The sequence below is a fragment of the Cylas formicarius genome, unplaced genomic scaffold (genome assembly GCF_029955315.1).
Source record: "Cylas formicarius isolate icCylForm1 unplaced genomic scaffold, icCylForm1.1 PGA_scaffold_3__17_contigs__length_32017465, whole genome shotgun sequence".
In the NCBI taxonomy this organism is placed as follows: Eukaryota; Metazoa; Arthropoda; class Insecta; order Coleoptera; family Brentidae; genus Cylas; species Cylas formicarius.
The window spans coordinates 31063652-31078485 of NW_026844326.1; the positions used below are offsets into that span (position 1 = coordinate 31063652).

Sequence of the window (14834 nt, forward strand, 5' to 3'; positions counted from 1 at the left end):
TTTAATGTGATATGACGTGCTTAATATACCCATATATGTGTTATATGTAGTATCGAAAAGCGAAATATCTATCTATATCTATCTATCTATCTATCGTTTTTAAATCATAAAACTAGACAACATTTTTTTTATTTGTTGAAATAAAGTAGCCAGTTTGCAACCGCCTGGAAGCATAATTTTCGAATTATATTCTACAACATCGCAATATATTTCTCCTATGTGGTTTTGCTGACGTCAGCCAAATTTGATTCCCATGTTTAACTCGTCGAGAATTATTATCCCATCTCCGCAATCTTCGGATTGTCGCGTTTACTGTTCGCTTAGTGTTTTGATGCTAGATCGGCGTTAATTATTTTTTATGAAGTTTCGGGCTCCTCCATTAAATCTTCTCAAAAGCATGTCGAAACTCGCGAGCCCACCGGATAACAGATCTTTGTCGAAACTTTATTGAAGAGGGTTTGGGACTAAATAGACTAATAACGAGAGTCTAATCGTTAATCCAGGAATATATTATTTAGAAATATAATTATGAAAGTGCATCCGACAAATTGATTACAATGGATATAGCGTTATCCACTACGAAGGCACCGAAAAGAAAACTAAAACAAACCAGTTAAGCTGAAATTTTTAATCACTTAAGTGTTTGTGACGCAGGGCGCGGTTCAATTTATAAAAATAAACGCCTTTAAACTAAAACTTTTACGAGGTCTTCGTTGACAGTAATTTTTTGCTAACCGTATTTAAAAACGGCGAATTTATTGAAAACGAAAACGGAAATGTGCCTTCCCCGGGACCCTACGAGGTATCACGTCTATATAAAGGGAAAGTTCCAACTATATTCCAACTATATTAGTTGGTTCCCCAAACTCTTGTAGAGTTACGTTATCGTTCATATCTTCTTCGTCAGTCAAGGTATCCACTTCGGGCGGAATATAGTCGGCGTTAATATGTTCCGTCAATATTTTTGCACGTTATTTTTAGCATAAATTTACAAAGAATGGAACGCTACAATACATACGAATACGTAGATCCAAATAATACTTACCACTTTCATTGTTATTGTCCTCATCCATCACGGTCTCCTCCATAGCCGCCTGTAACTACTTTTGAGTCAGATATCTCGGAAATGTCATATTTTACGAACTGTAACGTTCACTGCACATGACACAAACTAATACTGAAGAACACGCTAATTGTTGGACGTTTATTCTACACGCGCCGACTTGTCTAGACTTGCAATAACAAAGTTTTTTTCCACAGATAAAACCAGTCGTGCATTCACGCGCCAGTAATTTTTTTCAAAAAATAAACATAATCAATATAGTATTTCCAATGTATGTACCTCAACAAAAATGGCAATATAAATCCAAAATATATTTTTTTACTATTCTGGATTTACTCGAAAATGTGATACAAATTTATGTACCGCTTTTGCTAACCTTTGAAGTCGTATATAAGATCTTTTCTTTACACATAAATTAGGGATTTCTACGGTTTTATGTCCTTTAGTAGTGATAATAATAAAATTTCTAAATGGATGCGCAAAAATATTTGGTGGATGTGACAAAAAAAATCATAGAATAGGTTTTGCATTAACGCACTACTGGGACAAAATGGGTTAATTTTTAATGCTACATATGACAAGATTGTAAAAATATGTAGTTTCCAAATTTAAGAAAAATTTTGGCAGGTTTTTTAAATTAATTTTTAATCTTATTTTTCGCGTACCCTGTATTAATATGTATGGAAAACTTACTCAAGTGAAACAATAAATGCTTTGCATTTCTCAAATCCAGATTCGCCGCCCCCCCATAAATGTTATTTATTAGTGTACAAACCTAACTTTTAAAGGAAGAAAAGAAACATGACATCATCATCCTCCACATCTAACACATTGTTACTTATTCTCTTTTAATATGGTCGTTAGCTCACCGACGAAGTCGGCGCTCAACAACGGACGGGTCCCGTAGGAAAAAAAAACTAGGGATCCTTCTCAATTACTACTTACTAACACGTTATTATATTATGCTTCGAATTTTGATAGGCTGCTTGGCTCACCGTTCAAGTTGGCGGTCAACAACTTATGGTTCCCGGGTTCGATCCTCGGTAGCAGCGAAAAAAATGAATGAGTTGGATTAACTAACGCACGACGGGACAAAATGAGTTGAGTTAACTTTTGAGATGCGTTGTGGGTAAACTTTTCAAAAATAAAATATTTTTTCTTTCAAATATACCAGTGGCGGGCGTGAGGAATTTCACATAATAAAATAAAATAAAATAAAAATTATTATTATTATTATATTAGGAGGTGTTTTTTTTAAATAATCGTTTATTATTTATTTTGTTGTTGGCATGTTATGTAATTTCATTAAAACTGTAAAAGCAAAAAGAACAGTCTTCTAATAAATTTTTTTTAAAATTCACTAGTTGATAATTAGACACTACATATTTTGTTTTAGATAGATATTTTATTTTTCACAAATAACGTTCTCGATGTAACCAGTGCGATGGCGACCTAATTAACCAAAATATTATTTATTCGTACACAGCCCGAGGTCACAAAAAAAAGACATTTTCATAGTTTTTTGTTGTTGGACCATTGTCGTTTCTTATGTATATAAACGATATTGTAAATATTTCAGATGATACTAAAGCGGTATTATTTGCGGACGACACTGTGATTTTTATTGTGGGTGAAAATGTGGATGAAATGCAAAGAAAAATGAATGCTGATCTGAAAAATGCCTTTGAATGGCTGCGCAATAATAACCTTTGTATAAGCACGGACAAGTCAAAATTTTGTTCAATTTGCCTAATTAAAAATTAGAACAATTGCAGATTGCAGATTGATAAGAAATATACTAAAATGTCCGCCAATTCAGAGCAGGTTGAGTGTTCTTAATTCCTTGTCTGTAAAACCAAAAGTTATGTTAAATTTTATGTTGAAAGAATGTCATTCTAGTCATGTAAAAAACTTTATATTACATAAAGGGCTAAGCCATTTTGTTTGCTTAGCTTTTGGTTTCCGTTTACCTGGAATTTTATATTTAAAATTTATATTTTGTATTTTTTATGTAGCATGATGCTAAATAAAGATTATATAAGATAAGACGTCGCCAAAATAAAGGAAAATCGAATTATAGTAACTTAATTACTTTATACAAGATTCAGAAAGATCCTAGAGTCGTTAATTACGATTATTACGTGGGCTACTTTAAATAACTAAAAGGTCCCTTAACGAGCGAGGGTATACGTTTAGGATTTGGATTAAAATTGGAACACAAAAGCTTTGACCTGTATTACTTCGTTTCAACCGATGGTTCGTTAACGCAATCACAAGAAACGTAATAGGAACTACGTTCTGTACTATTTCCCAATTAGTTACAATCGAAAGCAGAAAGGTGAGCGGGGTAGGGGAAACATTTCAAATCCAAGTTAAAGTTAATCATTTATTAAAGTCAACGGTCCCCTGGGGCGGTCACGACTGACGTCGGACGCGTTCCACGCTGACAACCCTCAGTAACACGTTCCAGAGATCATCATCTTTCGACTTTTTACCTTCCAGCTGCACGTTGGTTGCCTCGCTAAAAATTAAAAACAAAATGGGGGCCGTGAAACAATGAAAAATAATGTAAATCGAAATATTTTAAGAAAATTTAACATTTATGTACAGTATATACAGTCGAAACTCTATATAGCGAAATTGAAGGGACTGCTTTTTTTTGGTTATAAATAGTTATAGGCACTTGAAAAATAACAACACGCCTATGTGTTCTGTAATATTTAATTTTTTTATGCACATATTTTAACAACTACTTAGAAACATTTTATATAAATATTTATGAACTACATTTAATGTTTCAAATAATCGGTCATTTTCTTTTGAATTTTTTTAGTATTGGCTTGTATTTTCACCATTTCTTCGAGAGGGGCATCTTCCCCATGAAACAGCAAATTTCAAAAATTTCTTTTCTTTTTTGTTACCTGCTCTGAAAACTGCGCTTGTTTTGCTTGTTTTTAACTTATTTATTAGTTTGGTTAACATATCTGTCATATTTTCTTTTGGGTTAAATATGTCTCTGACTGTGACCTAATCACAGCGATGAAGAAAAAATAACCAAATGCTCACAACTGTCGGCATCATATTTTTGCGACATTTTTTATGGGCCTTACGACAGAAACCTATTTGGACTTATTTCATTTATATTTATTAAAATTAGTCTGTGGTGTAAGTAAAAAATGATAGGTCTTCCGGAAAACAGGTTCAATGATAAATAAATAATGTTCATAATATTTTGTATAATAAAAATACTAATCTCCGTTTCATTGGAATAAATTTTGAAGGAAGTTATGAATAAAACCCCACTGTTTTTTTTTTAACTTAATGTTTTCATTTTATTTTCGACTCGGTTTTTGAGTTTCTTAAACTCATTTTCTACGATCAGGTTTCCGGGATCTTTAAATTTTTGTTTTTATATGTTTTATGTTCGAATCGCTTGAGTTGACGGTTGTTTCCAAAATGCCGGCGCTTTAGACAATTTTTGTAATAAATCAAACGCACTAGTTCGTTTCTTGGTCATCGCTAATTTTTTTGATGATATAAATGAATGAATGATTTATTTGATATTGAATTAAGAGACCCCTAGTCCCTTGGTTTACCGAAAACCTTAAACTTTTAATAAAACTTAGTCCACGTTGAAGATACAAACGTGTTACTTCAAATGAGTCTAGAGATTTACGAAATCTTATGAACTCCCGAGTGAGAGCCGAAAAGTACCTACCCTACCTGCCTATACCTACCCTGAGGAAGTTAGCAAAATTTTGATGCTTTTGACTACTCCGTATTTAGTCGATCACATCACTTTCCTTGTTAACAAGTATCTTATCTCTGGAGTTATACCCGTGTCACAGAAAGAGGGTCCAAGTGGCATTAACGATTTTAGACCAATCAGTTTGTTGCCAACCATCTCAAAGATTATTGAAAAAAGTGCAGATAAAAATCTTCGTCAGTTACTATGCGCTAACAAAATCCTCACGTACACTCAATCTGGTTTTCGACCTCTTCACATCACTACTTCTGCCTTGCTTCATGTTACTGATGATTTATTGAGACCAGCGGATTCTAAATTAAACTCTTGTCCCATACTCTTGGACTATAGCAAAGCGTTCGACTGGATCATTTCCCTTTCTTAGTTAAACTGAAATTCTTCGGGATAAAAGGTACTGACTGCTCTTTCAATTTTCTTTGTCAGAGATTCTAAAGAGGAAATACACATTCGGATGCTATTGCTTTGGACAGGGGTTCTCAGCTCATACAGTTGACTTCTCTACTTTTCTTAAATTATGTAAATCTCATCAAAGCGCCGATGATACTCTGTTATATTTATCTTTTGTTGCTAGTGAAGCTTTAAATGCCGCCAATAAAATAAATTTAGATCCAAAAATAATATGGCAGGTGTCTGCTGCTGATAACCTTGCTTGCTAAAATGCTAACATAATGCGGATGATATTATGGGGAAATATAAGGGAAGAAATTGTAAGAATCGCCTCTTTTAAGATTAGGCTAAATGATGATGATGATGATGAGACTTGCTGTTTTCCAAGCATGTTGGCTCGGTGTTATAAAAATCCTTCTATAAGTTGAGGACATTGTATATTCATAAACATTTTCTCAGTAAAGAAGTCAAAGTTAAACTCTGTGATATGTTAATTTTATCCCATGTCGCTTATTGCAGTATCGTCTATTGGCCAGCTCTTGCATTCGTCCTAGTTATAACCTCCCGAAGGTATGACCATATTTCCCAGAGCCTCTCTGATTTGAGTTAGCTCAAACTGGAAATCGGTATAAAGTTCAGTTAGCCACCGTTGGTTTTTTGCTAAACTCCAATACGACATTATTATATACAAAAAGACTGATTTATATACTGTGCTGTCCCACAGAAAAGATTTACCACGACAACTTGTGACTAAAAAAACTAAAAAAGGAAAATCCATAGCATTCCAAAGAAAAAAAAGTCACGGTAATGTAGTGGCATGACAAGAAAAAAATTTGTCCCTTGTTGACAATTCACAATTCAGAAAATGTCCTAATAAAGAAATTGAAAATAGTTGTGGAATACATTAACTACATGGGAGGCGTCGATAGATCAGGTAACGCGACTATCAACTAACTAAACAACGGGGGAGAAATATTTATGCATTTATTTGATTTTGCTATTTTCAACCCTTTTATTTTGTACAAACAGAACAGAACAAAACCGATAGAGGAAATAGAGGACCATTACGACTAAAGAAACGACATTCACGTTTATTTATTTTATTTTTATTATATTAATTAATGTATTTATTTATTCCTTCAAACAAAAAAAAGGCTCACAGAAATTGTGCAGTATATATGTTTTATTTTGCATAAATTAGTTAAAATAAGCATTAATAATAATTATTTGCAAAAAAAATGTTTTTTTTTTAATATTATTGTTAAAATGGGCAACGTAAAAGCAATGTTTCTTGAAATAAAACTAAGTTATTGTGATGGGAAGCTTCAAACTTACATAAGAGGTTCCCGCGATTGCACAATGCCTCCAGCAATGGTTGTAGCTTCCTCGCTAGCGGGTGGATTTGTGAACAGCTTCCTCGGAGGTACGGGGGCCGGGACTGCCAAAGATTCAGGACACATTTCCCTACCATTTAATCTGAAATTGATCAGCTTCGGCGGAGCCGTTTCGTTCCGATGGTAATCCACGAAGAAGTTTACCACCAGCGGCTCGTTGGGTTCCAGGATGAATTTCGAGTTGTAAATTAAAAATTGCGTATTGTTGTCGTACGTTCTGACTTCGCCGAACCAGTTCTAAAACCACGAGTGATGAATAAAAAAGTCATGCAATAAAAACAAGCGTGCCTGGTCGATTAAATTGAAGGCAATAAAGAGATTTTAGTGAATAATTTTAGTGAATTCTTAATTATTGTTACACCAAACTTGTTAAAAGGATTACAACGTATACCTGGATGAAAAGGAAATTTGAGATATAGCTAAAAAATTATAGAATAACTTTGGGCTCCACAATAATTTACTAAATAATATACAGGAAGGCAGGACAACTCAAACTCGTAGAAATTGAACCACATAGTGTCGAAGAATACTGTAGATTTATTCAAAACATATAAGACGACCACTGTAAATGACACTATTCCAATGTAATTATGCTTTGAAATGAAGCTTTATTATTATTATCATTATTATTAATACTATTAGCCACTATTTCAGGTTTTAAGTCAAATTCTGCTGGTGTTGATTGTGTAAAGTCTGTTCATAGATATAAGAAAGTGACTAACTAAGGAAAGACCCGGGCAAGCTGTAAGAATGAAATATGGCCGAACAGGTCCGTACTTTGCTTAGAATTTAATTATTTGGGGTTTTGTTAGGAAACATACTAGACAATATTTATTTACTTATGTATGTATTTATGTTTAAATCTGAAATAAAATTACAAATTATTTTTATTACCTACTTAAATTACTTAAAATTATTCACATAATATATCAATATCACTATCGCTATCGTCGCCTGTTCTAATTATTATTTGTTCTATATTATTTGCAATATGGATATACGATTGTTCTGCTTTTTCTATATGTTTAACATAATTTGCCCAACTTTGTGGAGGGATGTTAAAAGCCTCAATTAATTGCTTTTTGGTATAATCTTCGTGAAAATAAATGTCGTTATTATACATGCAGTTTTGGATTGTTGCTTTTGGTCACATGAGGAAGGGGTTTTAGTCAACTGTCTACTGTGATACTTGCATTGTTCATTACAATGACGCTATTAGGGGGAATGTTTGGAACTAGTTTGTTTTTAAACCAACTTTGGAGCAGAATCTTTAATATTTTTCGCAGACAGAGAAAGTCGATTTGGAATCCAACCATTTTTAGCGCCAGCATGCAAAATAGTCATTTGTTGTGAATGAATGAATGTGGGTTGTGAATTTGCATTCATTTGCTGATGACACTCAGCTATTTTACTCCTTCGATCCTAAATTATTTGATATTGCTTCAATTTATATCAATTTGAATTTGCATAATCTATTTCTATATTCTTCTAGGCATAATCTTCAACTTAATGTTAAAAAATGCAGTGTAATGTGCTTTTCTCGTAAACCTAACATTGAACAAGTATCCCAAATGTATTTTGATCGTTTGAAAATTGTGAATTGTAATAAAAATCTTGGTGTTATATTTCATTGTAGACTTAGGTTCGTGGAATATGTATCTTTGTTCGTGAAAAAGTCTTATTTGGTTTTGCGCCATTTATACAGGCATAGAGCTGTCCTTAATTTCAGTTCACGGAAACTTTTAGCTCACTCATATTACAAATAACTTGATAGTATTAATAAATATAGATTGCAAAAAATTCGAAACAGCTGTTGAAGATTTATTTTCGGCTTGCGTAAATTAGATAGGATTTCCCACAAAATCCAGGAACTTAACTGGCTAAACATTGACAGTACTTTCAAGACTTCTTGGCGTCTATGATGTTTCAAATTATTAGTACATCCAATCCGTCCTACTTACGAGCTAAATTACAGTCTCGTAATGTTGAATCAGTGGCTTCAAGGCACCCCTACAGACTCTCACTGCCACGATATCGTTAATCTTTTTTCCGCAGATCATTTTCTTATAAGGCTGTTGTAATTTTTAATAGTATACTCGATCCAGTAAAATCAAATTCAATTCAATTCTTTAAAAAATATTTCAGGTTCAAGCTTCTCAAATATTTTGATTTCCAATGTTATTCTTTTTATTTTTACTTCTAATAACTTTCTATTGTTCCACATTACTATTACATTTATCTATTACACTATATTTAATTTATCAATGTATTTATAACTTCCTATTTAGTTTTCAATTTAAACATTTAAAAGGTTAAGTGGAGTAGCTTTTGCTAGACTTCACCTCTTCTCTACTGTATATTTGTATATAACAATATACAACAATAAAGGCAATTTATTATTATTACTATTATTTTTTTAATTTTTTTAACGATTATTATTATTATTATTATTATTATTATTATTATTATTATTATTACTATTATTATTATTATTATTATTATTATTATTATTATTATTATTATTATTATTATTGTTGTTGTTGTTGTTATTATTATAATTTTTTTTTTGAGAGATGAAATTTTCAATAAGACGCTATCCTGCCCGTACAGTCTAGTGCCAAGTAGTTCGAAGTTAATATGGTCTCTCATCCGTTTCCCTTTTAGTATTATAGCCTCCGTCTTGGTTGGTTCTATGGTTAACTGGTGGTCTGACATCCATTGAGAGATTTGTTTCAGACAGTTATTGACGTTATTCATCAGACATGCATCACCATTTGCACCAACAATCAGCACCTCTAGTGAGCTCCAGGCTGAGCAAATCGTCGTAAAGGACGTTCCATAGGGTTGGTCCCCATGACTATGCCACGATCAACAATTATCTTTCGATCTGCCGGGTAGCTTGTTATCAGGTTTAATTATTTTATGACTAGCACAGTTGAAACCATTTTTTATATCCCGTGTGACCAAATAATTATAGTTATTATTATTATTATTATTATTAATATTATCATTATTATTATAAAATAACAAATGCGTACTCACGCCTAATCGCGTAGCAGGTTTGTCCAAAAACAGTTTGAACCAGACGCCGTAAAGTTTATTTTCTGACATCAATACAGCGGTTCCGTACCATCGGTCCTCTTCGCCGGGGCCTTTCTTCGTATCGAAACAGCCTCGGGCATGGCGACAGTAGCTCAGAAGTGACGGCACATACGAGTAGTAGAACTCCAACGCAGAAGGTGGTTACGTTGTTCATGTTTGCAAATTCTGATTTGGACCTGAAAGGGACGGTGAAAATCAATGTTTAGAAAAATGCTGGTAAATCCATTTGGTTCAAAGGTAACAAAGAAAAACGTATACACCAAAGCCTCTCTCGAGGAAATGGTGAAAATATAACCCACAGTACGAGATGCGTATTGACATACTAAAAAAATTCAAAAGAAAATGAACGATTATTTGAAACATTAAATGTAGCTCATAAATATTTATATAAAATGTTTCTAAGTAGTTGTTAAAATATGTGCATAAAAAAATTAAATATTACGGAACACATAGGCGTGTTGTTATTTTTCAAGTGTCTATAACTTTTTATAAGGAAAACTCTTTATAAGGAAAAAAAGCAGTTCCTTCAATTTCGCTATATACTGTATTACCAAAATCTTTGAAAGTTCTGTCCTTTAATACTCATCGGACCCAAGTTTTATTGAAGATTGGGACGGACTATATTTAGAATACTTATCACATTTCTGATCGTAAATTAATTTTACTGCATTTTGGGTTTCGTTAAAATATACGGAACTCAAATTTGTAAAGTATCGCTGTTTTAGGAACTTTCGTGTCATTAAGAGTGGCTTTGCAAAAATTGAAAATAAACTATCGATTTCTTCTATTTAAAAACCTAAGGAATTTTGTATTTTAAATAACTGACTAAATAACTGAGGCTGCTCTAAAAAATTTTAATACTAACTTAAATATATACGCTACACTTTCGAATAGTTAGAATGATCCTGAAAAAATTAATGCACTTATTTGTAACGATAAAATACAGTATTATCAGAACAATTCTTTCATTGATGGCTTACACTTTTGTTTTGTATTGACGAAATAGTCATAAAATTAAAACAAATGACACGAAATGTATCCACATAATAATTAATACGAACAATTAAAAACAATTGCATACATAGGAGAGTCTTGTGAAAAAGTTTCAAAACATTTGTCAAAATGTGGTTTAAAAATAGCTTTCAGAACTAACAACACAATAAGAAAATTTTTAAAAAACAATAAAACGAAATGTACAAAATCCCACTTAAACACAGAAAAACACATTTTTGACGACAATTTTGATATTTTGCATACAGCCACAAAAAGTAGAAAATTAAATTTATTGGAAGCCACGGAGGTTAACCAAATGAGACATTCAAATGTATTGCTTAACGATCAATTAGATTTAAATACGTCTCCTTAATTAATTTAGGTTTTATGGTCATTTTTCGGTATATATTGTAGCAGGCAGTTTGTAAATATTACATTTGATAAAGACGCGGTGTTGTCGAAACAACTGTCATATCAAAATATATAATTTGAAAATCTGAACTTTTAGTTCTTATTTATTTTTTTAGTAAATAATATCAGGGACATTAAAGGAGAATATTTTCACAAAGTTTCAGCGATACTTTATACATAACCTAAAAAACTTTAATATTTAAATAACAAACTTTAAGTTTTTACAATATTGAAATTAGTTAGAAAAAGTTTTACCTTTGATAGATACTGTTATCTTAAAAACCAGAATATACCACTCATCACTCACGTTTTTTTTTATTTAACATATTAGTAGTGTTTAAAGTTCAGTACAAGGTTCTTAAAATCCTAATTATGACTTATAATTACTTTGTTTACTTTGTTAAATAAATTTAAAATTAAAATTACCTAAGCTTATCGCCTTGGAGCTACCGAAAAGAAGTTGAAAAGCAGTCCACGAGACCCATTAACATTGTATTAACCATGTTCGCTTTCAATGAAACTAAACGACCGAAATTTCTGACGATTTTTATTCCGCACGCCCCTTTTCAGTCGGGATATTCGTGTAGACGATAGTTGTAATTGGAGTGTTTTAACATAAAAAACCTATTTGTTATTATTTTGGATTCGAATGAAATGATTATTGCGACATTTTTTTGTAGAGAAAAATGCAGGGGCGTACTCAGATTTGTTCCACAGTTCCCCGTTCTCCAAACTTAAACTTTTAGTTCATTTGGCAATTTAAAATGTACCAACCTTATGAAAAGTAAGAGGAAAAGTACTGGTCCTAATGCAGAGCCCTGAGGAACGCCTGTCGTCACCATTTTGACTTTATTTCAGTACACCACCTGTTTCATCTTATATATTAGGCATATGAGTACAGATATTTATTTAATAAAAAAAACATTCAAACATTTACTCATAAGAATTTAATGTAAGGTTTGCGCTTGCAAAGAGATCGATATTTTGTCTCAATGGCAACTAATTTTGAAAAGCCGGATTCACATGAGTAGGTTGATGCGAATTGAATCAAAATATTGATTGCTCTTTTTTTCCAAATCGGCATATTTGTTTTCAGCTGATAACCAAAATTTTTGGCAAGTCAGAGACCTAAACCGAATACGCAGAGTTTCGTCACTCGAAATATCAATTAACTGTTCTTTTTCATTCAAGGGGATATTGGAATTAATAATATCAAACGAAAATTGATCACGAATCCAAGCTAATTCTGTATTTGGAAATTTTTCGAACCTTTTCGTAAAGTTTTTTCCCGATTTTATCAAATGATGGGAAATGATGCTTTTAAATAACCTGAAATCTAATATTATTTTCATTAGTAAATCCTGAAAAGCACGGAAACATGTCTGTGTTGTTTTTGGTTAATTCTTCTTGCCAAAGTATCAGCTTATTATTAAAAAGTTTTTCGAAAATGTCAACCATGTAACTGAGTTTTCCGAGCCAATTAATGAATGAATGTGCCAATATATGTTTCTTTTCTACCAAAATATTGTAAACTTCGTTTTCGTAGAAAATTAAATTTATTGGAAGTCATGGAGATTAACAAAATGAGACATTCAAATGTATTGCTTAACGATCAATTAGATTTAAATACCTCTCATTTATTGAACTTAAATTCTCACAACAATATTAATTAAGGTTTTAGGGTTACCTTTCGGTATATATATAGTAGCAGGCAGTTTGTAAATATTACATTTGATAAAGACGCGGTGTTGTCGAAACAACTGTCATATCAAAATATATAATTTCGTGAAAATCTGAACTTTTCTTATTTATTTTTTTAGTAAATATTATCAGGGACAATAAAGGAAAATATTTTTACAAAGTTTCAGCGATACTTTATACATAACCTAAAAAACTTTAATATTTAAATAACAAACGTTAAGTTTTTACAATATTGAAATTAGTTAGAAAAAGTTCTACCTTTGATAGATACTGTTATCTTAAAAACCAGAATATACCACTCATCACTCATGTTTTTTTTTTATTTAACATATTATTAGTGTTTAAAGTTCAGTACAAGGTTCTTAAAATCCTAATTATTACTTTGTTTACTTTGTTAAATAAATGAAATAATATAGTTTAACGCGGTGGAAATTCTAGGTAACTTAAAAACTTAACAATATTTTGTCACTGTAAGATTTTATCAATTTGCATTGTGTATCAAGTATCAATTTGTGCATCTATGAATAAAAAACTTTTATTACGAACTTTTTATATTCTATTTTCATTTCAATTTTTCTATATATGGCAAGAATAACCTTGTATATTAAAAATGTCGAAAAATCTTCTCTGAAATACCAACATACACAATAATATAAATACAATTCGAAGAGGAGAACTGCATTATTATTTTCGCTCGCCTAGCACACGGAATTTTGTTTACTGTTGCCTTATTAATGCTTATTCTAGATTATCAGTTGCGGAAATATCCCCCCCTAATGATTGACGGCTATTATTGATTATTCTTCAGGACATAAAATGATCGTCGGCCATTTTCGACATTGCGACATTATAGAATAGAAAAACTTTTCTTTAATTCTAAACCGAATGGAAAAAAACTATAATTCACGGGCCCTTGTAATTTTAAAATAACCTTCTACACTATAGAACTTTTTTTTATAAAATAAATTTTTGACAAACTCGTAAAATTTTTTCTGAAAATTTGACAATAATAATATTTAATGAACGTGGTAGGCTTTTGTAAGATATTTCAGAAAAAAAAAATTCAATTTAACACGAATGATCCAAATATACACGTTTATTTTGATCACCCTGTAGCATCTAATTCGAATAGCGTTGCATACACAATAGAAATACATAAAAATCAAAATATCGGAAAAAAACTAAACAAAAAGTTGAAATAATTCAAAACCATTTATTTTTGTTATATCCTGCCTGTTTTTAAGCCACCCTGTATATTTTAAAATAGTTTTAATTTGTGCATTCTATCAATTTTTACTTACTTAACTTTCTATTAACCATTTTCAAGTCCAGGAAATTTTATATTGTCGTTAAAATGGATTTTCAATTGATTTCCCCTCTTTTGCGTGTGCGTTTTCATAAAGTTTTTTAGAAACAAAGTGTATGGCTGACATTGTACTTTTGCCATTTTTAAATCCTTGCCGATTTTCTGCCAATACAAATATTGTTAGTAGTTAGTATAATAATTGAAACTAAATTGAAATTAATTTCTATTCCGGGACAACAGCTGCACGATGTGACACACGCACGCACGGGAGCACATTAAATATTCGAAGCGAAATCAAAAGCTACTCTCTTTGTTTACGATAACGACGCCCTTTAGCGAATAAAGCTTACCTTTTTTAATTGCCGACTACCACTGACGCGTCGAGCAAACGAATAACTTTAATTAAATGGGCACTTACCTTTTAAATTTCCGAGTGCGAATCAAAAAACGATTAAAATATGATTACTTACTAATTTGAACGTTAACGAACATAACTTATTAGTTTGTTATTCGACGAACTCGAAAATTATTTGCGTCTTGAAAAACCGACTTCTTGATGTTTTGTTTCGTTACTGCCCGCATATTTGGACCCTTTCATTCGGAAGTATTTGAAACGTGATTTCGACGAAGCTCGCGTACCGGAGACCAGTGTTGACTTAAAAAAGCCTTTTATTTATATTTTAAGTTCAAAAGTAATAATACCAGGAATAT

The 14834-nt window shown here is 31.7% G+C and overlaps 2 protein-coding genes across 5 annotated transcripts in view; one reads left to right on the forward strand and one right to left on the reverse strand.

Moving 5' to 3' along the window:
- The window catches only part of LOC132698927 (trissin receptor-like), a 105531-nt gene that overhangs the window by 24361 nt on the left and 66336 nt on the right, over positions 1-14834 (forward strand). The window lies entirely within an intron of this gene.
- Positions 3448-14506, reverse strand: LOC132699637 (uncharacterized). Of its 3 annotated transcripts, none has more exons than XM_060666470.1 (4): positions 14474-14506; positions 9653-9888; positions 6552-6847; positions 3448-3584 (listed from the first exon to the last, which is right to left on the reverse strand). In XM_060666470.1, exons 2-4 carry the CDS (start codon positions 9719-9721, stop codon positions 3479-3481), a joined length of 471 nt encoding a protein of 156 aa, XP_060522453.1. In that variant the 5' UTR covers positions 9722-9888; positions 14474-14506; the 3' UTR covers positions 3448-3478. The 3 variants fall into 3 exon arrangements, with proteins under 3 accessions (XP_060522453.1, XP_060522452.1, XP_060522454.1); XM_060666469.1 differs by lacking the exon at positions 14474-14506 and adding an exon at positions 11543-11653; XM_060666471.1 differs by lacking the exon at positions 14474-14506 and adding an exon at positions 11372-11419.

Bases quoted from the DNA above. Each gene is read 5' to 3' on its own strand.
- LOC132699637 (XM_060666470.1), bottom strand. From the start codon at position 9,721: ATGTCAGAAAATAAACTTTACGGCGTCTGGTTCAAACTGTTTTTGGAC. The intron at 6,848-9,652 runs GTGAGTACGCAT...TCGTGGTTTTAG, and splicing joins AACCTGCTACGCGATTAGGC to AACTGGTTCGGCGAAGTCAG. The intron at 3,585-6,551 runs GTAAGTTTGAAG...TTTAATTTTTAG, and splicing joins CAATCGCGGGAACCTCTTAT to CGAGGCAACCAACGTGCAGC.